General features: G+C 66.7%; 6 protein-coding genes across 6 annotated transcripts in view; 4 read left to right on the top strand and 2 right to left on the bottom strand.

Moving 5' to 3' along the window:
* Window positions 1-2,035: 2,035 nt before the first annotated feature.
* On the top strand, window positions 2,036-3,143 carry EMIHUDRAFT_225662 (23 kDa subunit of NADH-ubiquinone oxidoreductase; the record flags this gene model as incomplete). The annotated part of the gene is made up of 3 exons (XM_005789613.1): window positions 2,036-2,591; window positions 2,615-2,742; window positions 3,048-3,143. The coding sequence occupies 3 exons, from the start codon at window positions 2,036-2,038 to the stop codon at window positions 3,141-3,143; spliced, it is 780 nt and encodes a 259-aa protein (XP_005789670.1).
* A 658-nt stretch (window positions 3,144-3,801) lies between these two features.
* On the bottom strand, window positions 3,802-3,954 carry EMIHUDRAFT_60381 (hypothetical protein; the record flags this gene model as incomplete). The annotated part of the gene is made up of 1 exon (XM_005789612.1): window positions 3,802-3,954. A coding segment is annotated over one exon (153 nt), but the record flags the coding sequence as incomplete, so codon positions are not given.
* A 5,673-nt stretch (window positions 3,955-9,627) lies between these two features.
* EMIHUDRAFT_440418 (hypothetical protein) lies at window positions 9,628-10,483 on the top strand. The gene is made up of 2 exons (XM_005789611.1): window positions 9,628-9,784; window positions 10,075-10,483. The coding sequence occupies exons 1-2, from the start codon at window positions 9,671-9,673 to the stop codon at window positions 10,240-10,242; spliced, it is 282 nt and encodes a 93-aa protein (XP_005789668.1). The 5' UTR covers window positions 9,628-9,670; the 3' UTR covers window positions 10,243-10,483.
* A 1,762-nt stretch (window positions 10,484-12,245) lies between these two features.
* On the top strand, window positions 12,246-15,541 carry EMIHUDRAFT_467070 (hypothetical protein). Its single transcript, XM_005789610.1, has 6 exons — window positions 12,246-12,901; window positions 13,090-13,229; window positions 13,539-14,037; window positions 14,194-14,268; window positions 14,685-14,810; window positions 14,907-15,541. Exons 1-6 carry the CDS (start codon window positions 12,272-12,274, stop codon window positions 15,342-15,344), a joined length of 1,908 nt encoding a protein of 635 aa, XP_005789667.1. The 5' UTR covers window positions 12,246-12,271; the 3' UTR covers window positions 15,345-15,541.
* A 4,771-nt stretch (window positions 15,542-20,312) lies between these two features.
* EMIHUDRAFT_362178 (hypothetical protein) lies at window positions 20,313-21,532 on the bottom strand. The gene has a single exon (XM_005789609.1). The coding sequence runs from the start codon at window positions 21,370-21,372 to the stop codon at window positions 20,461-20,463; it is 912 nt and encodes a 303-aa protein (XP_005789666.1). The 5' UTR covers window positions 21,373-21,532; the 3' UTR covers window positions 20,313-20,460.
* Window positions 21,533-21,760: 228 nt separating this feature from the next.
* The window catches only part of EMIHUDRAFT_225655 (hypothetical protein), a gene marked incomplete at both ends in the record, with an annotated part of 1,031 nt that continues 461 nt past the window's right edge, over window positions 21,761-22,330 (top strand). The window contains one exon of the mRNA XM_005789608.1: window positions 21,761-22,225. Coding sequence (XP_005789665.1) covers window positions 21,761-22,225 — 465 coding nt within the window. The remainder of the gene's footprint in view (window positions 22,226-22,330) is intronic.

Here is a 22,330-nt window from a genome sequence, read left to right as displayed (position 1 = left end):
TCGGCAGCGACGCGCACGACCTCTTAAGAAGCACCGTGTCGTTAGGATTAGGGTTAGGGTTAGGGTTAGGGTTAGGGTTAGGGTTAGGGTTAGGGTTAGGGTCAGAGAGCGTTCAAGCCGTTGTGCAGTCCTAAGAGAATGGTCCGGTTTGGGCCGAAACCAAATGGAGGAATCAGCGGTCCGTCGACACGAGCTCTCGGTGAATGCTTTGGGTTCTTCGGGCTAGGGTTAGGGTTAGGGTTAGGGTTAGGGTTAGGATTAGGGTAAGGGGTTGGTTGTCGTCGCGCGCTCTCGATATCTGGCTAAGACAGAGACACAGCAGCAGAGGCGACCCAAGCGACACATCAGAGCATGGATGCTTGGGGGCGCGAGCCGCCATCTTGGACTGTGAGGCGAGTATTTGCAACCGGGAGCTCGCCGCCGCCCCTACACCGCCGCCGCCGCCCTCCCGGTGGCAAATAATAGCCCAAGTCGAAGAGTGCGCCCCGCCCTCGGTATCTGGGCGGCAGGCGGGACTAGAGTGGCACGCTGGTGCACGGATGGGGGCGCGAGCCGCCATCTTGGACTGTGAGGCGAGTATTTGCAACCGGGAGCTCGCCGCCGCCCCTACACCGCCGCCGACGCCCTCCCGGTGGCAAATAATAGCCCAAGTCGAAGAGTGCGCCCCGCCCTCGGTATCTGGGCGGCAGGCGGGGCTAGAGTGGCACGCTGGTGCGCGGATGGGGGCGCGAGCCGCCATCTTGGACTGTGAGGCGAGTATTTGCAACCGGGAGCTCGCCGCCGCCCCTACACCGCCGCCGCCGCCCTCCCGGTGGCAAATAATAGCCCAAGTCGAAGAGTGCGCCCCGCCCTCGGTATCTGGGCGGCAGGCGGGGCTAGAGTGGCACGCCGGTGCACGGATGGGGGCGCGAGCCGCCATCTTGGACTGTGAGGCGAGTATTTGCAACCGGGAGCTCGCCGCCGCCCCTACACCGCCGCCGACGCCCTCCCGGTGGCAAATAATAGCCCAAGTCGAAGAGTGCGCCCCGCCCTCGGTATCTGGGCGGCAGGCGGGGCTAGAGTGGCACGCTGGTGCGCGGATGGGGGCGCGCGCCGCCATCTTGGACTGTGAGGCGAGTATTTGCAACCGGGAGCTCGCCGCCGCCCCTACACCGCCGCCGCCGCCCTCCCGGTGGCAAATAATAGCCCAAGTCGAAGAGTGCGCCCCGCCCTCGGTATCTGGGCGGCAGGCGGGGCTAGAGTGGCACGCCGGTGCACGGATGGGGGCGCGAGCCGCCATCTTGGACTGTAAGGCGAGTATTTGCAACCGGGAGCTCGCCGCCGCCCCAGGACTGCTTTGAGGAGTTTTACCGCGGGTTTGGCGTCGAGCCTTGGCTCTGGCGCCGGGCGATGCGGGAGGGCTGGTCAGAGCTGGGGGACTTCTCGCGAGAGGAGATGGAGGCGGCGGAGGAGGAGATGCGGCGGGGCGATAGTATTGCTGCCTATGGGCTTCAGATCTCTCAGCTAGGCGAGTGGTGCTGCGACGATTGCCTGGAGGGCTATTTGGGGGGGGGCTTTGGCGACTACTCGGAGCTGCGCAGAGGGAGAGCGCCGTATTCGAGTAACCCCTGGATAGGGCGTGCCCGCGACTTGTCGTGGATGCGCCAGGGGCCCATCGCGGTGACGCAGAGGGAGCGGTTGCTGGCGGAAGAGCGCGCGGAGGCGGCGGCAGCGCGGGCGGCGCGGGGGAGTGGGGGGGGTGGCGGCGGGCGGCGGTCCCGCGATGGCCGGCGGCGGGAGGCCCGCAGCGCGGCAAGGTGGGCTCGGGGGGTGGAGTGCGACGAGCGAGCGATTGAGCGCGCTTTCGAGGGGAGGGGGGAAGAGCGGCCGGCCAGGTGGGCCGGTCTCTTCGACGGCGCCTAAGGGGTTGCCGTCTGCTGTGCTCCTTTTGGTACCTGTGTCGAACCTGTGTCGGTGAGAGAGAGTTCTTCTTTCTTGAATTCTTTTTCTGGACGCTGCCACCGCCCCAACCAGACACCACCGCGGCACTGCCTTGATGGCGCATGGCAAAGCCGCCCTGTTCGCCTTGGCGCATCGTAAAGTCGCCCTGCTCGCCTTCCGCTCCGCGCCTCGTCAGCTGCCGGCGCTCGGCACGAGGCCACTGTGCCTGCAGGCTCCGGGCGGCGGCTCCACTCGGGCCAAAAATCTGTGGGACGGCGGCGGCGAGGCGACCGCCGTTACGCCAATTTCAGGCCAGTTTGGCGGGCCGTCTGCAGCTGCCGAGCGCTTCGCAAAGGAGAGCACCGCCGCCGCTTACGCACTGCAGAGCCCGCCGTCGCCGTCAGGGCCCAGCATCGGCCTCCCTGAGAACTGGTGGCACGGGTCTGGGGATGCCGCGCCTCCAGAGCATTCTGACATGGGCACGGCGAGCCTAAGCTCGGTGCTGACCGGCTCCGTGCAGTCGCTGTGGATCACGGAGCTGTGCCGGACGATGTCGCTGACCTTCCTGATGTTCTGGAAGGAGAAGGTGACGATAAACTACCCCATGGAGAAGGGCGCGCTCGCTCCCAACCCTCCCCCATGCCGCGCGCTCGCGCATCGAGCCTTGCTGGGTGACGCTCCTGCCCGATCCCAGGCGCCCTCTCGCCGCGCTTCCGCGGGGAGCACGCGTTGCGCCGCTACGCGACCGGCGACGAGCGCTGCATCGCCTGCAAGCTGTGCGAGGCGATCTGCCCGGCGCAGGCAATCACGATCGAGGCGGAGGTGCGGCCGGATGGCGCGCGCCGCACGACGCGGTACGACATCGACATGACCAAGTGCATCTACTGCGGCTTCTGCCAAGAGGCTCGCCGCCCATCTCAAGAGAGATGCGGGAGATTACCACTTTCAGCTCCAGCGCGTGGAGGCGTTCGCCTTGCCCTGAAAAACCCTAGGCGTGCCCCGTCGACGCCATCGTTGAGGGCCCGAACTTTGAGTACGCGACCGAGACGCACGAGGAGCGAGCCCATCTGAAGGCGTGGTCTCTCGGGGGATCCTCGGCGGGCACATCTCGGACACCTCGGCTGTAGGAGCTGCTTTACGATAAGCAGAAGCTGCTGGAGAATGGCAACAAGTGGGAGACGGCCATCGCGGCAAACATCGCCGCCGAGTACGTCTATCGATGACGGTGGGGCACGCGCGTGCGAACTCTGAGTTGCTAGCTCTCCCTCCGGGACCCGGCTACGTTTCATCTCACGCCACACAGAGAGAGCTATTCTGCGCGTGAGATCTGACTACTGAGTCCGCGCGCGGCACTCGCGCTGGACACGCTGCGTCGTGCGTGCCGTGTGCGCCGTAGTAGATTACAATTTAGAGTTACAATGCACACACGCGCGTCTCTGCGTCTCTCTATTGAACTATTCAATCACAGGTGTACCACACCTCAGATGCGCCTGCACCTCCGCCCCAGCCGCCCCAGCCGTCGCAGCTGCTGATGCTGGCGCGCACACGGTGAACAAACACGGCCTGTGGGCCCTCGCGCGCGTATCTGGCCGCAAGTGTGCTGAGGGCGCGCCGGAAGTCGTCGCGCGACGCAAAGTTGCGCACAGAGAGCAACGTGTCGCGGCGTGACAGCGCGTTGTCGACGTACTGCTGGTACAGCTGCGTCAGCCGCACGTCCCCACTCTCGCTCAGGAGGAGAGCAAATAGCTCCGGAAGCATGCTGTCGTTCCAAACAAAGGCGGCGGCTCCGGCGGGTCGCCAGTTCGCCGCGCAGCCTACGTCGCGGCAGCCAACCGTCCCCATCGCCAAAGACGCCTGAGGCCCCTCGACAGATATGCGTCGGTAAGCCTCTGTCACTGATTTGAACTGCCGCTCGGCCTCCTCCGGGCTGCTCCGGTTGTGGTCTGGATGCGTCTTGAGTGCCATTCTGCGGTACGCCTCTTTGATCTGGAAGCTGGTGGCTCCTCGCTCGACACGGAGGATGGCATATGGGTCTGCGGCCGAGGAGAGGGACCGGCACCGTCGAGGGCGAATGCGAAGGGCAGCAGGGGCGCGGAGCATCGAACACAATGTAGCAGTAGGAGTAGGAGCAGGAGCGTGGCAGAGGGACAGCAGTAGACAGGGTCGGCCGGGTGGTGTGGAGCGTCTGGCGGGACACCCCTTGAGCACTGGCGGATAAATAAAGAAATGAATGATTAACGCGCGTAACGCCTCTCTACTGCATATCCTATGCGAGAGAGATCCCCTGTGCCCTGTGCCCAGCCCTCTCCGCGCGGCGATGCGCCCTCCCCCCTCGCTTTTGCAAAATCCTGCAAAGGTGGGGACGTGTCTGTCCTCGACCCAGCCCTAGCTTGGGATGTCCGTTGTATTTATTTATTTATTGAGGTGGGTAAAAAAGAACAGGTCCCCGCCCTTGCGATCTTTGTGCAGGGTTCTTTGTGGGGTCGATTCCGCATCGGGTGGGACCCCTCGATCGTCTCGCCCTCCCTCACTGGACAAGGCCTGGAGTCAACTGTCGGGGGCTAGGGATTCCCCTCTCGTATAGGACAAAGTTGCACCCGGCGGCACGGGGGCAGGCGCGGGCCTCCTACTGGTTGCGCTCTCCTAGTTCTCCTGCTACTGACAAAAGGGACAGCGACAGGTTCGCAGCACGGTGGACTCCCTATTCCACTGGCGATCTCTCTCCGACTAGCGACCTTCCTCCGGCTTCTCACTGGCAGTCTCTCACTATCACGGGCACACTGACAGAGGCGGCGGCCAAGACTCACAAAGAGCACTGTTAATATTTGTTTTTTGAAGTACATTTTTTTGTGACCCACACACGACCTGCTCTGGCGGCGGCGCGTCTCTGTGGCTTCGTGGGAGTACGCACACACACAGAGAGCCCCCGCCCCCCGCCGCCGCCGGATGGGTCTGCGCTCCGTGGCCCAGCAAGCGTCCGACGCGGGGCGGCAAAGCCGCCGTGTCGCGAAGCAGCCCACCACTGCGCCTCTCCACCTGCGCGCCCCACGCGCCGCCACTTTCTGCTTCCCCGCCGCGCATTCCCCATCTCTCCTGACTCGCGTCAGCCCCGTCCCGCCTACGTTTACTCTTGTGTATGCTGACGCGGCTCACCCTCGCCTCTCCCCGTCAAAAGGAGCTCTCCACGCTATCGAGCGAGCGAAGCCCGAGGCCGCCATGAGCCTGGTCGACGAGCCGGGCCGGCTGCTACAAGAAGAGGCTGCTGCAGTGCGACGCGCAGAGGCATTGCTAGTCCAGAAGAAACCGCTCAAGCCTGCCAGCGGCGCGATGGCTCCGCCTGCACTGTCGTCTCGCAGCGGCGAGCCTCCGCGCAAGGCGAAGCCCGCGCAGCCGGAGGCACTTCCGCCGCTGATCGACGACTCACAGCTGCTCGAGGCTGTGACGCGACAGGGCGGCTACGAGCAGGTCGAGAACAAGCGAGCCTGGTCAGTCGTTGCCAAGGCGCTTGGCCGGCGCGCCAAGGACGTGCAAGAGCTCAAGAAGAGGTACGAGGAGATGCTCCTAGCGACCAACGAGGCGTGGCTGCGGGGCGAGGATGCGGGAGCAGCGGACGACACTGACAAGGACGGCGCGGAGGGGGTGGCTTCAAAGAGCGCGGGTGCGGCCGCTTCCTCTCGCCGGGCCGACCGCAAGAGCCCTGCAGATGCGGTGCTACCGAGCGAGAAGGGGTCGGGCGCGAGTGGAGCGGGCGGACGCCAGCGACCGGCCAACAAGAGCAAACCGCCGAAGAAGCCGGATCCCGCCCCCCCGACCAAGCCGAGCAGGGCAGCTCCGGCAAAGCAGCCGGATCTCGCCGCTCCGGCCAAGCCAAAGAGGGCGCCTACTCCATTGCCGAGCGGGCGGTTGCTGTGAAACGTGCCTCTTCACGCGTCAAGCTGCGAGTAGGCGGCTGCTCCCGCGGCTCCCTCGGCACCCTCTCCATCGAAGGATACGAAGGCAAGCGGGGGCAAGGCGAGCAAGGCACGCAAAGCCAAGGAGGAGGCGGCAGCAGAGGCTGCGCGCAAGGCGGCGGGGGAGAAGGCGGCTGCGGAGGCGGCGGCTGCAGCGGAGGCTGCGGCAGCAAAGGTAGCTGCGGCGGAGGCTGCGGCGGCAGAGGCTGCGGCGGCGGAGGCTGCGGCGGCGGAGGCTGCGGCGGCGGAGGCTGCGGCGGAGGCGGCAGCGGCGGAGGTCGCAGCGGCGGAGGCGGCAGCGGCGGAGGCGGCAGCGGCGGAGGCGGCAGCGGCGGAGGCGGCACAGAAGCGAGAGGAGGCTGCGGCTGAGGCAGCACGTCGAGAGGCCGAGGCGGCTGCCAAGGCGGCGCGTCGCAAGGCCGAGGCCGAGGCGGCGGCGGCGGCAGAGGCGGCTCGGAAGGCTGCTGTAGCAGCGGAGCAGGCCAAGGTGGAGAAGGCGGCGAAGGTTGCGGCGCAAGAGGCCGCGGCGAAGGTTGCGGCGAGTGCGGCAGCAGCGAAGAAGGAGGGCCGCAAGAGCTCCGACAAGACCAGCGGCGCCGGCCGTGCTGCTGCCAAGCCCAAGGAGAGGAACCACTTGGCGCCGTCTGCCGGTGCCTCGCAGGGGAGGGCTGCGTCGGCGGCGAGGTCGGACCAGGACGACCCTTTCGCCTTCGGCGGCGATGAGGACGACCCGTTCACCTTCGGCGGCACCGACTCAGCGCAGCCGTCGAAGCGGCGCGCCTCAGGCGTCCCAAACAACGCGAAGCGAGCTGCCGCTGTGCCAAAGGCGCGGGCAGAGACGCCACCCACGCCTTCCAAGGCTGCCCGGGAAGCGGAGCCGGAGCCGCTCGGCGGGGAGCAGCGCGCGAAGCTCGCGGCCCTCAAGGTGGCCGAGCTGCGCTCGCTGCTCGAGAGCGCCGGTGTTGAGGTCACAGGGAAGAAGGTGGTCAAGGCGGAGCTGCTCCGCCGTGCAGAGGAGGCTGCCGTCGCCGGATTCCTCATGCTCGATCCCGAGCCCGCCGCAGCCACGCCACGCACAGCTGCGGCGGCCAAGGCTGCCGCTGCTGAGGCGACAGCGGCGGCCGAGGCCATCGAAGCGGCGGAGGCGGCTGAGGCGGCGGAGAAGACAGCGGAGGAGGCGGCAGCCAGACTCCAGGCCCCGCAAAGCCAGCCAGCGGTATTCACCGCACCGGTGGAGCGCAAGAGGCCCGCACTTGCTCCTGCCACCCCGGCGGCCGCTGGCGCAGCGCAGAAGGGGGCCTGCCGCAACCTTGACTGCGAGCCGGGCCAGCAAAGGCCAACGCCAAGGTGGCGTCCTCACAGCGTAAGAACCGAAAGGTCACGGAGATTATACCCGATATTACATGAGATTAGGTGCCCTCTGCAACAGGCCCGTGGCAACGGCGAGAGCTCGATGTGCCCCTCGAGCTCCCCCAAGGCCGGCGAGGGCGCGGGAGGCGCGGCAGCGCCGGCGCAGCGCCGCAAGTCGGGGCGCCAGCCTGCCGCCCGACCGTCTGGGGTGACATTCCCCGGCGGAGGCCTGGCCGGGAAGGCGGCCACACCCGACACGCCGCACTCCAAGCCGCCCGCCAAGCCCTCGCCACCCGCTACGCTACCCGCCACGCCACCCGCCACGCAACCCGCCGCGCCACGAGCTCGAAGGGGCCACAAGGCCGCTGACGTCCCGTGGCCCGCCGCCGAGGAGGCGGCCGCGCGCCAGCAGGACCAGACGTTCCACTATTATGGTGACACATCCGTGACAGGTCCACGACATGTCTTATATAGGCGGCCGCTGGCGAGCCCAGCGAGGGTGACGATCTGGGCGCCGATCGGGCTGCGATCGTCGCTCTCCTCGATGCGAAGACCGAGTACGAGCAGCGGGTCGTCGCGACGGCGCTCGAGGAGCTCTCAGCTGCCAAGACGACGGCGCTTCGCGCGAGACTCGACGCTTGCTCCGAGCTGGAGCGCGAGGCGATCGCGCTCAGCGCCGTTGAGGCTGCTCGGAGCGCAAAGGTCGCCGCTTGGTACGCCCGTTTGCTCATCATCTGCTTCAGCGAGTTGGGCGACTTGCCGCAGCCGCCCCTCGCGCACCCGGTGAGCACATACGCGCCGAACGGCGAGCCGGACCCCGAGGTCACCGGAGGCGTGCTGGCTTTTTTGCTCGGCACGTACGCGCCGGGCCACTACGCCAACTCGCTGCTGAAGCACGACAAGAAGGGGCTCGTCGTGGCAAAGTCGTTGCGCACGCTGCAGCAGGCCGCGGCGTACGAGCACGCCCTGGCCGGCGAGGACGGCTACGACCAGCTCGGCAAGCAGGTTCCGCTCTACGGCGAGACGTTCCACGAAACGGTGGACGTCTACCCGGTGCTCGCTGCGGTCCGCGCGTCGGAAGAGGCCCCTCGATTCGACACGGACAAGAAGTGCAAGGAGGCGTGCGAGAGCCTGACCGTGAAGGCCGTCGTGTCCGGCTTCCTAGCAGCTGTCTGCGAGGCGCGCACACGCCGCTCAACATATTAATAGTTACTCGTTCATGGTAGCTACTCCCTTCACGATTAACTATCACTCAATAGTACTATGCCAGCCTGAAGTTCACCGAGGTGAAGCTGGCGACGATGTCAAAGACGGCGGCCATGGGGCAGGACCTTCTGCAGGACGCGTGCGACGCGGCGGGCTTGCTGCTCACCAAGATCATGGTTCCGGGCAGCGGAGCACAGGCGGGCATGCTCGCCTCGCACTTCATCCACCCGGAGACGTCGCTGACACCGTCTTCAAACAACTTCACCATGCTCGGCGCGGCCGGGCTCGACTCGGCGTTTGCGCAACTGGGCGCGCTGCGCCTCTCCGCTCGGCAGAAGGCCGCCGCCGACAAGGCCGAGCGCCTCTCCGGCATCAAGGCGCGCGTCGAGGCGCTGCCCTCCGAGATGAAACAGGAGGATCGGGTGGCGTTCGCCGAGCTGCTCGAGTCGCGGGTCGGTGGCCTCCCGGCGCTCCTCGGCGGCGGCAGCGGCTTCTTCAAGTGAACTGCAGGTTCGCGGTGAGGGGCGCTTCGCGGCGGCTGCGCACATGTGGGTCTTGTTCTCTGTAGGGACGTCCTGTTCGAGTCCATCTCGGTCGCGTCGGCCGAGGACAAGCTTGCGGCCAAATCTACTGGGCAAGCCAAGGTACGATTCCACGGTGGCGGTCGCACGCGAGACGCAGTCCTAGCTCTGCGCCAACGCGACGTATTTTGGTAGGTTTGGAACGAACGTGATTCGGAGGTGCGGAGGGCGATCGCGGCGCCCCGGACGGCGGCGGCGGCGGCGGCCGCGGCGGACTTACGGGACGCGGACGGCGAGGAGGCGAGTGCTCGAGCTGCTCGAAACAAGAGAGACAGGGAGAAGAACGCGCAGGAGCGCGACGAGCTCCTTTGCTGCGGCGCGACGGGTTGCCCCCTCACCTTCCGCGGCAGAGGGGCCCGCGGGAAGCGGAAGCGGCATGTGATGTCGGCGGCCAGACAGGGTAGCGAAGCGCACCAGGTCTACCTCGAGAGCGACGAGTTGGCCGACCTCCCCGCAACAAGGTACAAGCCGTCCGATTTCGTCCTGTCGTTGCCGGTTCCGACGCGCACGCACGCCGAGCTGGTCGCCGACGTCGAGGCGCTCATGGAGACGGAGAGGTTCTCGCAGGACAAGCTCGCACAGCGCGTCGGAGTCGGTGCCCCGGTCATCTCAAAGTGGCTGCGCGGAAAGTACCCGTACGATGCGGGTTTGGCGTTGACGGCGATGGACCAGCGCGTCGCCGCGTACCTGCGCGACCCGACGTCGTTCGCCAAGGAGAAGGAGTCGCGGCCGAGCAAGAGGAGCCGCCGCGATGCCCCTGCCGTGTCGCGCCAATCGGCGCGAAAAGCCGAGATCGCCCGAGATGAGCCGAGATAAAGCCGAGATACGCCGATGTGCAACCGAGGTAGCCGAGATGATGAGGTAGCCGAGATGCAGTCGAGATACAGCCGAGATATAGCCGACATTCGCCGGGATGCCGCCGAGATGTAGCCGAGATGACTCCAAATTTATCCGAGGTGCAGGCGGTGGCGGGAGGCTCGAAGCGCCGCGGCGGAAAGTCCTCCCCCCCCCCCCCCCCCATTGCCTCGCACGTCCCTTACTCTCTCCTCCCTCCTCTCGTTTGCCAGGCCGGCCCACATGATCATGCACCTTTCGCCAGTGGACCGAGCCGGCCGAGCGTGCGCGGCCCAGCGGTGCCAACAGAGGGTTGGGAGGGGCGAGGGTGCCTCAGCGGTGCGGGGAGAGGTGCGGCCAGGCGCCTCCTGCGCACGAGAGGTCGAAACTCCTTGTCGTGACTCTTGCTTGACGCGGGGAGAACGGATGTCGAGAAGCTTGGGAGATGGGAGCTGGGAGGTTATGTACTGTCAAGGCGGGTCGGACTAGGGGTCGGATCCGCAGCAGCGCGCTCGCGCAGCAAACGTCAGTCGAAGATGCGTCGCCGTTGTTTATGTGGTACCCAGGGTGTCTGTGAGTCGCACACAGACGCACGTCTCTGTGGGGGGACTTTTTCTTTTTTCCAAAGCCCGGGACACGCCCGCGGTAGGGGGTGGACAGCGCCCCAAAATCCACCAGTGTGGGATTTCGCGCAATCGCTTGACTCTGAATAGCTCGCAATGTACCTTTCTGAGCGCTGTGGTCGCCGCAGACTGGCTCCGACTTGACGGCGGCATGGAGGCATGATGCCTCCATGCCGCCGTCAAGTCGAAATCGACATGCAGCTCGATGGTTTGCCCGAAAGGTACATCGCGGCGTTTTGGGCGACAACAGCGCTGCGACCGCGAAGTGGCGGTGGACATGCTCCCATGTTGCCGACGCGGCGCCGGAGTGGCCGGCGCTGCTCACCACGACCACGACGGCTACTCTGATGCTCCGGGCCGGCCCGTCCTACCCGACGGTGGCACTCTTCACGTCTCGCTCACGCTGAGAAAAAATCTGAAACGGCGTGCAGCAGAGTCACCGACGAGTCGGTCCGCGTGCTTCCTCGTGTCCCGTACCGTTCTCACACATCCATAAACTCACTTTGGCCTCACTGAAGCGATGCCTGAATCCTTAATCCTCGGATTTTAGATTAGGACGCTGTCTACCCCCTACCCGCGGCTTTTTGTGCGAATCCTGCCAGGGTGAGAGAGGGGGAGAGAGAGAGAGAGAAGTGAGAGACGATCGATCTCGCAACCGCGATTGCTGAGGCGCTGTTCACAGCTTCGGAGGTTCCTTTTGCTGCATGTGTGCGGGGTGTGTTGTCGCGATCTGCCCGGCCGTACATCCGAGCGACTGTGCAGTGTCGGGCGTCAGACGGGAGCCTTGGCTCTTAGCTAAGAAGTCGATCTGAAGATCAGCGCCCTAGCCCCCCCACCACTTGGACGCGTCCACCCTCCATCCAATATTCACCTTCCCTCTTTTACATACATATTTTTCTTCGCTCTTGAAATTCTTTTTTATCTCTCTCTGAACACACTGGATTCCTTGGCTGCACGTACCCGTGTGCGTGGACGGCTGCTTGCAGTTGTCTGGAGATGTATGCCTGAAGTGGGGCTGATGTCGCTCGAACGCGCGCTCGCCGGCTTCTGATTACATTTGCATGCTGGTGCCTCATGGCAGCCCGCAGTCTTCTGGCTAGGGCAGGTGGCGACGCTGCGCTGCAGGCTGCCAGCCTGGCTCGGTGCAGGCGCGATCGGAACCGGAGAGGCACACAACCCCCCCCGTGGCCCGTGGCCGTGGGCGCCGCGAGCGAAGGTGTCCCGCGGGTGATCGCGGTTGGCTCCCGTGTACTCTATGGAGGATTGAGCGAGAGGTCTCAAAGTGAGGATCAACCAGCTCAAAGGAAACGACCAAACATTAGAGTCACACACACACACACCGCACCGCACCGCGCGCACGCCCACCGCACCGCCTAGGTGGGAAAGAGATATGAGGAGAAGGAGCAGCCCGAAGGAGGAGCACAATCACGTATGGGAGGGGAAAGTAGATGCGCCACGGACTAGTCCACGCTGCCCCGGTGGTGTGCACGGCGTCAGAGCAGGCTGCCACCAAGAAATTGAGCAATCGAAATCTCTCTGCTGGTGCTGCTCCAGGTGCGTGGGATGTCCACATCCAGCGAGACGGTGTCGAGCGAGAAGAAGCCTTCGGGTTGAGCATCGTCCCTTTAGTCTCTTAGGTAGGTAGGTAGAAAGGTGAAGAACAGCCAGGCTCGGACTGGACACCAACGCGGTATGGGTGGACGCTGGACAGATGATGACGGCACGCACGAGCGAGTCTCTTGCCATTCGTGGTTCCCATAAAAAAATATTGTCCCCTAATAACCGCCCGTCTTCATCGGGAGACAGGATGCTGCTCTCAACCGGCGGACTCGACGGGCTCGCCGCCCTCGCAGCCGCCGTGCAACAGCAGCGCGCACACTACACTGCGCCGCCCGCTGACGAGCGACTCGCTGCACTCGACTTGTTGGGCGACCAGCCGCTCGTCGATAAGCGTCCCCTTGAGGACGGGCAGCCGCCGCCCGAGGCCAAGCACCCCCGCGCTCCCAAGGCCCTCCCGAAGGCCCTCCCGCCGGGATGGACGGTCCAGCGGCGCAAGGCGGTGGCGCGCTCGTACAACGTTTTCCACGGCCCGAATGGGGAGCGCGCCGTCTCCATCGCCGACGCGTGGCGCAAGGACCAGGGCATTCCTCCGTCACCGCCGGCGCCGCGGCCGCCGCCGCCACCGGCCGTAGCATCCGGAGCGGGACGGGAGCGGGAGCCTGGCGACGGCGGCGAGCCGCCCCGGAAGCGGCGCTCGGGAGGGCGCGGAGGCACCCGCTCGGGTGGAGGGGTGGTGTGGGAGGAGTGCACCGAGGTGGGCAAACCGCCGCCGCGCGCAGCCTCCGCCTCCGCCGCCACCTCGGTGCGGGCAGCTCTCTCCGTCAGCGGCGGCGGCGGCGTGTCGCTCACACTTCGCGTGTGCTGCGCCAGCCCGAAGGCGCTCTGACCCTCCCCCGCCGCCGCCGCCGCCGCCGCCGCCGCGGCCATCCTCGCCGCCACCACCTCCTCCCGCACCGTCGCCCTCATCGCCCCCACGGCCTCACCGCCCATTCGGCCCTCACCTCACCCCTTCGCCACTCTCGCCCTCACCGCTCTCTCCGCCGCCCTCGCCCTCGCCGCCCGCAGGAGGCGGCCGCGGCGGCGGCGAGGAGCAACCGGCAGAGCCGGCAGCTGGCGGCGCTGCAAGACTACCTCCACAAGGGCCGAGCCGACAAGTGCGCCAACGAGTCCCTCGCCTCCGTCGCGGACCAGATTGCAGAGAAGCGGCGCGCCCCCCCCTTCAAACCTGCCGCCGCCTCCTCCTCCCCGCCCCTCCTCCTCCTCCCCTGTCCGCCTCTGCAACCTCGCCAGCGCGCCTCCTCCTCCTCCTCTCCCTCCTCCTCCCCTGCCGCCTCCCTTCCCCCGCTCCCTTCCCCGCACCGCCGCCGCCTCCTCCCCAGCCCGATCCCGCCTCTCTCCTCCCTGTCCCCCCCCCCCCCTTTTCCGGCCTTGGCTTTTTTCTTCCTGGTCCCCCCCCCCCCTTCCCCTTCTTCTTCCCCCCCCCCCCCCCATCCCCCCCCTCGCCTCCCCAGCAGGCGCGGCGGCACGGCCATCCAGTGGGGGTGCGTCTGCGCGGGAGGCGTGCTACGCGGCGGTGCCGAGCTGCAGTGCCGCTCGTGCGCCCTCACCTTCCACTCCAAGTGCGAGCGGCTCGACTACACACCCGCGGAGCTCGCGCGCTTCGCCGCCGACAAGACGTTCCTTTGCTCGTCGTGCCAGCAGCAGGAGCTGCAGCGCGCGGGGTACGACCCGTCGGCCGGCCGCTTCGTCTGGCAGTGCCAGTCGTGCACGCGCTGCTTCGAGGCGGAGGAGCACCGCACCGCCGAGCGGCACGGCGCTCGCTGTGCTGCAGAGCTGGAGCGCCGCGAGTGGTCCTGCGTCTGCGCCGACCCGAGGGCGCGCAAGGCCCTCGCGACAGAGTGTGCCGACTGCGGCCGCTGGTTCCACTACGGGTGCAAGGCGCAGTACCGCGACGGCGGCGCGAAGGACCGCTGCATCGCGTGCGAGGACGCGGCCGACGACGCCGACGCCGCGGTGGCGGTGGCTAGCTGCTCCAAGACGTGCCAGAGATCTGCGGTAGGAACATAGGAGAGCGGACTGGGACACGGAGGTGAGCTAGTGCGCGCCGACGTGGCTACTCTCGTGCGCCGGCTAGAGACGGCGAAATGAAGAGGGGACCGCCCCGTGTAGGCCATGGCCGCAGCGCCGCCGCAGCAGCACCGTCGCGCGACGGCCGCCGCCGCCGCCTCCGCGGTGGCGGTGGCGGTGCGCGGCCGCCAGCCGAGGGACGAGGCGGCGGCTGGCGGCGGAGGGGCTGGCGGCGGAGGGGCTGGCGGCGGAGGGGCCGGCGGTGCAAGGGGCGGCGGAGGGGGAGGCGGCGGAGGGGGGGGCGGGGCGGGCGGGTATGGGACGGAGGGGCGCTGCCCCCTCGCCGCGCTCGGGCACCGCGAGGTCGGGACGCTGGCGGACGGGCGGGTGGAGGTGCGGCCGTCCACGCTCGGCGATCTCCCCGTCTCTCCCCATCTCTCCCCATCTCTCCCCATCTCCCCCCATCTCTCCCCATCTCTCCCCATCTCTCCCCATCTCCCCCCATCTCTCCCCATCTCTCCCCATCTCTCCCCATCTCTCCCCATCCCTCCCCATCCCTCCCCATCCCTCCCCATCCCTCCCCATCCCTCCAGGTGCGGCCATCCACGCTCGGCGAGGCGGCGGGGCTCGGCCTCTTTGCGCGCGAGCGCGTGCAGCCGGGCGAGGTGGTCTCGACGTACCACGGCTCGCTGCTGTACAAGGAGGAGATGGCGCCCGAGGCGCCCGCCCCTGCCGTCGTCCCCGGACACGTCCACGACGCGTCCACGACGCGGCCGCGACACGTCCAGGACACGTCCCATGACACGTCGCCGCAGGCGGACGCGTCCTACATCGTCCGGCTGCCGAACGCGGGCGGCGCGCTCGTCAACGGCAAGCCGTACGCCGACGCCATCCGCGCGAACCCCGCCAACCCGTCAGCGGACGGGTGCCACGTGCCGCTGGCCGGCGCAGCCGCGTGGGGCTTCGGCGCGGGCGCGATGGCCAACGACCCTCGCGACAAGCGGCGCACGAACGCGCTGCTCGCCTTCGTCAAGCCCGCCGCCGTCGGGAAGGCCGTCGCCGACCTCGCCGTCGTGCGGCCGGTGCTTCTCGCCACGCGGCAGATTGAGCCCGGCGAGGAGGTCTTCTACTCGTACGGCTCGAACAAGCCCTTCGAGCGGCTGCGGCAGGCGCTGCAGGCCGCGCAGCAAAAGGAGGCCAAGGGCAAGCAGATAGGCTGCAAGCTGGTGTGGCGTGAGCACGGCGTGATTTGACCAGAGCGCGCTCTGCCAGCGGTGAACGGGAGGGGCGCGGCGGACGAGCGGTCTGCCAGCAGCCGCCCCCCACGACGATGGTCAATACGCGATAGCCCGATCGATGAGCTCTAACGTCTTGTACCTATGTGTACGCTGTGGGAGGGGCGTCGGGTAAACGTACAGTTTCGCATGTGTCGTATGAGTTCGTTATATTCTTCCCTTACAAAACTCTTCGGCCGACTTGCCTCCTTTTCCTTAGAGACTGAGAGAGAGGATGAGAGGTTGTGAGAGCGCCTCACACCTCAGTGCTCAGAAAGCACAGAATGCCTGCAGAAAGATGTGAAGATTGAAGTCCACAATCTCCAAACACCAAAGCTTCGGCCTTCGCCTCGAGGCTTCTCTCGCGTACGTACGATCGTATACTTGTAGCTTAATGCGGCATACGTAGAGCCGATTTGAGTTGCTCTCGAATGCCGGTCCCGGAATCGATGTGCATCTTCATCGGCGATCTGTATCTGTATCTTGACCTTGATCTTCGATCGTCGGCTCTAATGGGGAACAAGGGGAGAGGGGCTCTCTCGCGCGGACGTGTATGGTGTAACCTCCACGCCTGGCCTCGCGCTTTTCGCGTCGTCGGCGAGGACAGGTCCCGGCGGGCCGGCGGCTCGTCCCGGGGGTCTCGCGCGTGCGTCGAGCGCTCGGAGATCCAGGCACTACGGTCTACGCGCCCCCTCTTCGGCAAAAACACCACACAACAGTGTGTGGCACACTCCACGACCCCTAAAATCTCCAACCGTGACGGACGGTCCATCACACTGGAGCAAACGCACCCTCTTACACCACCCCAAGAAGCGGCCGCAGCCACCCGCAGATGCGCTCATCCTTGACGACCGGAGCGATGGAGCGACCACCCGAGCAGTGAGCGAGTCGAGCGGAAGCGGGCAGGGCTCCGCTAGGAGCAGCCCGAGCGCGTCACCGCGGATGGCACGCCTCCGCCTCCCGGGGCGGCGGCCGAGCCGGAAGTTGGCTCTGCCACCAGCCTGTGGGTCGTCAACTTCTTCAACCGCGTCGCCCGCCGCGCTCGTGCCGAAGCCGCCCTCCTCGCCTCGATCCCCCTCCTCCCCCGCGCCTGCTTCGCCGCAAGCCCTCGCCACGCCGCCCACGTCGCCGGCGAGCTGCGGGCCAGACGCGCCCTTTGCCCTGGTGCCAAACTTTACCGTCACATCGGTCATCGCGAGCGCCCGGTGGCCAACACTTTCTTTTCTAACCGTGCCGATGAACCGATGTTGGTGTAAAGCCTTTAAACCAAAACTTTAGGCTAAGCCGTACTAGTTTGTGCGCGAGACACACACACAGTCCACACACCCGTGTCCCAGCATGAGGGGCGTTGAGGACAGAGGACAAGAGGAGGCGGGCGGGCGGCGGCGTGCTTGGCGAGGGAGCGGCGGCGGCGGAGGCGGCGAGGCGGCGCGAGCGGCGGCGCGGGGTGGACATCGCGAGAACAAGAAAAACGAAGCCATGTTTGGGCGCCTTTCGCCCTTCTCATCACTGCCCCGGCGCCCACGTCTCGATCTTCTTCGGCAGCAGCTGGTTCGACTCGTCCTCTCCGTGGCCTAGGCAGGCGTCTTCGCCCTCGCCCCAGGTAAAGACGGCGCTGTCGGCGGTGACAGCGATGCTGTGGTAGCCTCCCGCCGAGGTAGCGACGACGCGCTGGCCAGCAAAGGCCTCGACCATGTTCGGCAGCAGCTGGTTCTGCTCGTCGCCGTGGCCTAACCGGCCAAAGCATCCCCAACCCCAGCTCCAGACGGCTCCGTCGGCGGTGAGGGCGAGGCTGTGCGCTCCTCCAGCCGACACGGCGAGGACGCGCCGCCCAGCGAACGCCTCGATCTTCTTCGGCAGCAGATCGTTCTGCTGGTCGCCGTGGCCCAGCCGGCCCCAGCCACCGTGGCCCCAGCTCCAGACGGCTCCGTCGGCGGTGAGGGCGAGGCTGTGCGCTCCTCCAGCCGACACGGCGAGGACGCGCTGCCCAGCCAACGCCTCGATCTTCTTCGGCAGCAGCTGGCGCTGCTCGTCGCCGTGGCCCAGCCGGCCCCCGCCTCCATAGCCCCAGCTCCAGGCGGCACCGTCGGCGGTGATGGCGAGGCTGTGGAGTGCTCCAGCCGACACGCTCACGGCGCGCTCGCCACCCAGCGGAGAAGGGAGGCGGGTCGGCGTGTTGAGCCGCGTCACGCCCTCACCGTGGCCGAGGAGCTCTTGAGCCGAGCCGCACGACGAGAGCCGCCCCTCGCCGTCGATGAAGACGCTGTGCCGGTCGCCTGCCGTCGCCCTCGCCGGCGGGTTGGACTTGCACAGCAACGCCGAATAGCACAGCCACCGCACGGCGCAGCCCTCGCCCTCTGGCTGCGCCGGCAGCTGGTAGCCGCGTTCTTGCGCCCACAAGCGGATGGCCTCCACCGCAAGCGAGGCGTGAAAGACGAGGGAGACGGCCGTGACACGAGCGATGTCGGCGGGGTCGCAGCGAGAGAGGGCGCGCACGAGGAGGTCCGTGGGGAGGTCGAGGAGGCGGGCGGGCGGCGGCGTGTCTGCCGAGGGCGCGGCGGCGGCGGCGGTGGCGAGGCGGCGCGAGCGGCGGCGCGGCGGTTTGGACATGTATCGCGAGAAAAAGAATTTTATGTTTTGTGCGAGAAAAAGAATTAAACACAACAACTCTCGCTCACAGCAGACAGGCTCGACACAGGTGCGAAAAAGAATCAACGAAGCCGGAACCTTGGTGCTGCTCCGGAAAGTGAGAAACGCCCGGCAAACCTCCCATACGCGTGTTTGGTCGCTCCTTTCCTCGGGCTGTTCCACCTCCTTCCAACCTAGGCGGGGCGAGGGGGCGCGCGGGCGCGGGGTGCGGTACGGTGTGGGTGTGTACGTGTGATGTGACTGCAGGAAGTGACCATCCGTTTGTATTAAGGTATTAACAACGAAGGCGCTCTCAAAGAATTTCCAGGCGATTTTTTCGAGGAAACTCTGTTGGGTAGGCTCCGCTTGCCATCTGGGGGCGATGCGGGCGCGGGCGCCGGAGCCCACCCTAAATAGTAGGGTGGTACCCTACTTCGAAGGGGAAGGGCGTAAATCCGGGATCCCCTTATTGTCTCCGATGTGTCGCGCCTGCGCGCTCGGCGTGTATGAAATCCATATCACCCCCTGGCCTCGGGAGGGCGGCGGCGGCGGTGTAGGGGCGGCGGCGAGCTCCCGGTGGCAAATACTCGCCTCACAGTCCAAGATGGCGGCTCGCGTCCCCGGCCGTGCTCTGGCGTGCCTCACTAGTCCCGCCTGCCACCCAGATACCGAGGGCGGCGCGCACTCTTCGACTTGGGCTATTATCTGGCCTCGGGAGGGCGGCGGCGGCGGTGTAGGGGCGGCGGCGAGCTCCCGGTGGCAAATACTCGCCTCACAGTCCAAGATGGCGCGGCTCGCGCCCCCGGCCGTGCTCTGGCGTGCCTCACTAGTCCCGCCTGCCACCCAGATACCGAGGGCGGCGCGCACTCTTCGACTTGGGCTATTATCTGGCCTCGTTAGGGCGGCGGCGGCGGTGTAGGGGCGGCGGCGAGCTCCCGGTGGCAAATACTCGCCTCACAGTCCAAGATGGCGGCTCGCGCCCCCGGCCGTGCTCTGGCGTGCCTCACTAGTCCCGCCTGCCACCCAGATACCGAGGGCGGCGCGCACTCTTCGACTTGGGCTATTATCTGGCCTCGGGAGGGCGGCGGCGGCGGTGTAGGGGCGGCGGCGACTTCGTCGCTTTCACCGCGTTTGGATGCAAACTTGTGAAATTTTCAGTGAAACGGGGGCGGCCGAAACGTTTCATGTGAAATTCACATGAATTCACATGTGAAAGTGAAAGGGTGAAATTTCACTCACGAACCCTGGCCGCGCCCCGCCCGCCCCGCCCGCCCCGCCCGCCACGACCACGCCCCCCTCTCCCCCCTCGCCTACCGACTGCCGCCGTGGCGCCCACGGGCTGAGCCTGGGGCGCGGGGCGCGGGGGCGGCTGGTGGACAAACGTCGTCTGCGCCGCCACCAGCCGCCCAGTTGCGGCGATGGGCAGCGCCGCCCGGGCAGTCTCGACCCGCCTACGGCGTTGTGGTGATGATGGGTATGTGAGCGACCTTCCAGAAGCGTCGCCGCGCGCCGCCATCGCCCGCCGTGTGCTTCTTTGCCGGTGAGCGCGCGACGCAGGCACCTATCGTCAGAGGGGGGGAGGGTGAAGCGCGAGCGTTTCGTCGACCTAGGAGCCGCGGCAAGCGGCATGTAGCCCACTGATAGCACCTACTCAGGCCTAGACCGGTCCCCTTCCGAGCGACGAGTCGCAGTATCGGCTCTGAGACGAGGGTTTGGGCTCCGCGATGGGCAGAGGCGATATGTGCTGCAGGCGATCATGGCCACAAAATGCACATTTTTGGGTGGAGTTTGCTTGCCACCACCTCGATGAGGTCACATGGACCACCAAGAACTGGCACGGGCTGCAGATGCAGCGCTTGTCTGTCGTTCTCCACGCCGCCGTGGCGTGGACGGTGAACGAGCTAGCGTGCGGGGAGAGCGGCATTGTGCACGGCGCTAAGTGCATTGCCGTGCTTACCGGAGTCGCTTAGGCGGCTCCGGTTGCATTGCCTGTGATAGTGCTAGCACGCGCCAGTCCGCACCTGTGTCGAGCCTGTCTGCTGTGAGAGGGAGTTGTTTTGTTTAAATTCTTTTCTTCAGGTTTGAGGTTACCGACTGCACTCCAAGTGCTCCAAGTTCAGGCATGAAAAACTGTGTCGCGCTCACGCAAAGGTGGCACGCCCGGTGTGATTGCGACGTGACAAGCAAGGTGACAAGCAGCGGCTTTGTCGTTGCACGTCAGGGCGGCGCCGCGCCTGTCCCCGTGTGAAAAGGCACGGGACTGAAAAGAAAAGAAAGTACCTATTAAAATCGAAAAAAGAAAGAAGAAAAGCAAACCAACAGCAAACAAACATCGGCCGTCATCATCCGGCACAAGAAACCCTCAACAACGCAAGTCACGTCAGGTCAGTCTCTCGGTCCCCACGGGCCAGCCACGTCTCCGCTCTCCCGGCGGCGTCGCTCGTCTCGTGTCGGCGAAGGCATGGGCTTACGGGCGAATCAACGCCGCGCCAGAGGCCCGCTGCATTCCATTCGCCCGCTTCTTTCGGATCGGGCCGCCGCTCATGGGGCCCTTCCCCACCCGCTCCTTCGGAGCCGTCGGCTGCTGCCTCCGCGCGTGCTGGCGTCGGATGGCCGGCGGGCCAAGCGGGCCCGCCGTGACGAGCGCACCGGGTCGCACCGCCCTGTTCCGGCCGCTGGGCGTCGTGGCGCGCGGCAGCTTGGCCGCGGCGCCAGGGACGAAAACGGCCGCGTCAGGGTTGAGCTGCGAGCCGTTGCTCGGAGCGGGCTTCTTGAGGCCGCCCTTGGCCTTGCGCTCCTTGATCAGGTCGTCGAGGGAGATGGCCATCGCGTCCTCCCTGACGACGATGCGAGCCACAGACTCCGCGAGCTTGGCGCGGCGCTTGCCGCGCGAGGCCGGCGGCTTCTTTGGCAGCTCGACGTAGTCGAGCGCGCGGCAAGCAAAGCAGCTGCTCTCCGTGATGGGGAAGGCCGCAGCGGCCGCCTCGAGAAAGGCGTCCCTCTCCGACCGACTCACCTCGGAGAGCGAGCCGACGTCCACGTACTTCTCGTCGCGCCACTCCTTGCCGCGCGGCAGCAGCCAGCGGATGCGCTCGAGGCCGTCGTGGCTCTTGAGCGAGACCACGACGCGGAGGCGGCCGCGCGGGCTCGCCTCCCATCGGACGAACCGGCCCTCGATGGCGTCGGAGGCGGCCTGGCTGCCAGCCTCGACGGCGTTGCTGATCTCGTCGCGCGTGTAGACGTGCAGCCCGCCAATGAGTGGGATGTGGAAGGGCCGCGTCTGATCCTTCTCAAAGGGCGAATTAGCGGCAAAGCGGTCGGCGGCTTCCGCCAGCGCGGCTTGCGTGGCGTCATCAAAACTGGCACCGAGGTAGGGCATCGTTCCTGTGGCCGCGCAGGTTGCGAGTCTGTCAATCCATCGGTGCGCGCAGAAGACTGGGCGGGGCGGCGGATGCTTCTTCGTGGAAGGCTTCGAGCCCTTGCGGCATGCAGCGGCGGCAGCGGCGGCGGATCACCCGAGCGAGAGACAGGGCCACAAACTGGACGTCCAGGTCGGCGGAAATAAAAAATCGCCATAAGGGAAAATGTGGTTTGGGATTTGGGCTTGGCAACAAGAAAGAGAAGAGAAAGGTAAAGCTAGAGAAAGAAAGAAATAAAACGGGGTACCAAACCAGGGTGTGTTGAGAACCTCACAGGATTTTGGAAAAGGAGGGGAAGGGGCGCGTGGAAGAAAAACAGCGCGACGAAAAAAGAAAAGCTGCGCACATATGGCGGTGGACTTCCCTCCCCGCAGGCTCACGGTCGTCGTCCTCACGGCCACGCGCCGCCGCCCGGAGCGGGCGCCGCTGCTGGAGCGCGCTGTCCGCGCGGCGGCGGCGCAGCGCGTCTCCTCGGCGACGGCACTCGAGGTCCTCGTGCTCGACGACGGCCCGGACGCAGCGGGCTGGCCGTACGTGCGAGCCGCCGTCTGCGGCGTGGATCGAGCGCGGCTGTGCGGCGCCGACAGCGCCGTCGCGGAGGGCCACGTCGCCGTGCGGTACGTCGCCGTGCCTCCAGACGCGTCGGGCCGCGTGTGCCTGCGGCTCAAGCGCAACCTCGCGCTCGAGCTGTGCAGCTTGTCGGGCACGGACGCCATCCTCTTTTGCGACGACGACGACTGGCGCTCGGCCGACGCGGCGCAGGCGCAGCTCGACGCCCTCGCTCGCACCGGCGCCGACGCGTGCTCCGTGCAGGTGCGCTGCGTGTGCGAGCTGTCCGCCTCGCGCGGCGGCGCCTCGTACTTTGAGATGCCGGCGGCGGGAGGCGGCGGCGTCTTCTCCGCGGAGCTGGGCAACCCC

Source organism: Emiliania huxleyi, assembly GCF_000372725.1.
Source record: "Emiliania huxleyi CCMP1516 chromosome Unknown EMIHUscaffold_126, whole genome shotgun sequence".
Taxonomy (NCBI): Eukaryota; Haptophyta; order Isochrysidales; family Noelaerhabdaceae; genus Emiliania; species Emiliania huxleyi.
Note: the sequence above shows the minus strand (reverse complement) of the source record. Positions and strands in the feature narration are given on the sequence as shown.